Source organism: Pundamilia nyererei, unplaced genomic scaffold, assembly GCF_000239375.1.
Source record: "Pundamilia nyererei isolate P.nyererei 1_Seehausen unplaced genomic scaffold, PunNye1.0 scaffold00395, whole genome shotgun sequence".
NCBI lineage: Eukaryota > Metazoa > Chordata > Actinopteri > Cichliformes > Cichlidae > Pundamilia > Pundamilia nyererei.
The window spans coordinates 970-1931 of NW_005187796.1; the positions used below are offsets into that span (position 1 = coordinate 970).

A 962-nucleotide genomic window follows, 5' to 3' on the forward strand; every position below is an offset into this window, starting at 1 on the left:
CTGGTGTTATTGGAGGCTTATTTATGACGACTTTTGACGTGAAACCGCTGTTACTCTCAACAAGCAGCGGGTGCTGCCGTGGGCACATCGCTCGTGCCAAAGCCCTCACAGGCGGAGGATAGTCCTCCTCCAGCCGCTGTCAGGGCAGGAGATGTTCACGTGCGTCCAAACTGCAAATGAATCGCGCACGAGCAAAGCCGCCGCTCCCGCACTGACTGTAACGCAGTCAATTCTTCTTTTACTGTTATGCTGTTTTGTGGATCACAAGGTTTAAAACTACTTGTAAACACACACACAGTAACTCCACCCTAACCAGCGCAAATATCAACGAAAATTGTTTGTAAACGTGTCCTGCAGTTTACAGGTGCAGACAGTGCAACAGCTTCCAGGTCATTTATTCTGCCAATATGGCAAGAAGGTCATAATGAGGGGGTTTTTATGGTGATAGGTTAATAATTTTCATGAAAAAAGCTAAATGACTATTGTGCTGTTTTCATGGGATCCTGTCAGTCATTAGAATCGTCATCACTTTTCTCCCCACTGCTCCTTCAATTACTCAACCTCTGCACGAGGCCAGATAAGCCCTCGAGGTTACCTGTGGTTCCTGATGTGTAGATGTACACCGCAGGACTCTTGATGTTAATGCTGGCCCTGAGCTGACGGGACAGGGGCTCGTCTGACTCCATCTGAATTTTGTCAGAGAAGCTTTCGATGCCGTCCACATGACAGTGCTCACGGAGGATAAACACAAGGATACCCTGCTGCTTCAAAGTGGGCAGCACCTCCTCTATTGCTCCTTGAAGGTCTGAGAGCGAGGGAGGTAAAAAGAAAAGAGGTGCTGATCAGTCATTACAGGGTTACATAAATGTGTGTTTAATAAACAGTCGATCTATTTGATGGTGAAATTAATAAGATATACCCATGCAACTTTAGTGCAGTCCAAACCTCCCAGATTAAAAAAA

At 46.2% G+C, this 962-nt stretch overlaps 1 protein-coding gene across 1 annotated transcript in view; it reads right to left on the reverse strand.

Moving 5' to 3' along the window:
* Window positions 1-595: 595 nt before the first annotated feature.
* The window catches only part of LOC102192676 (very long-chain acyl-CoA synthetase-like), a gene marked incomplete at its 3' end in the record, with an annotated part of 1064 nt that continues 697 nt past the window's right edge, over window positions 596-962 (reverse strand). Inside the window, exon 3 of the mRNA XM_005753056.1 lies at window positions 596-805. Within this exon, the coding sequence (XP_005753113.1) occupies window positions 596-805 (210 nt within the window). The remainder of the gene's footprint in view (window positions 806-962) is intronic.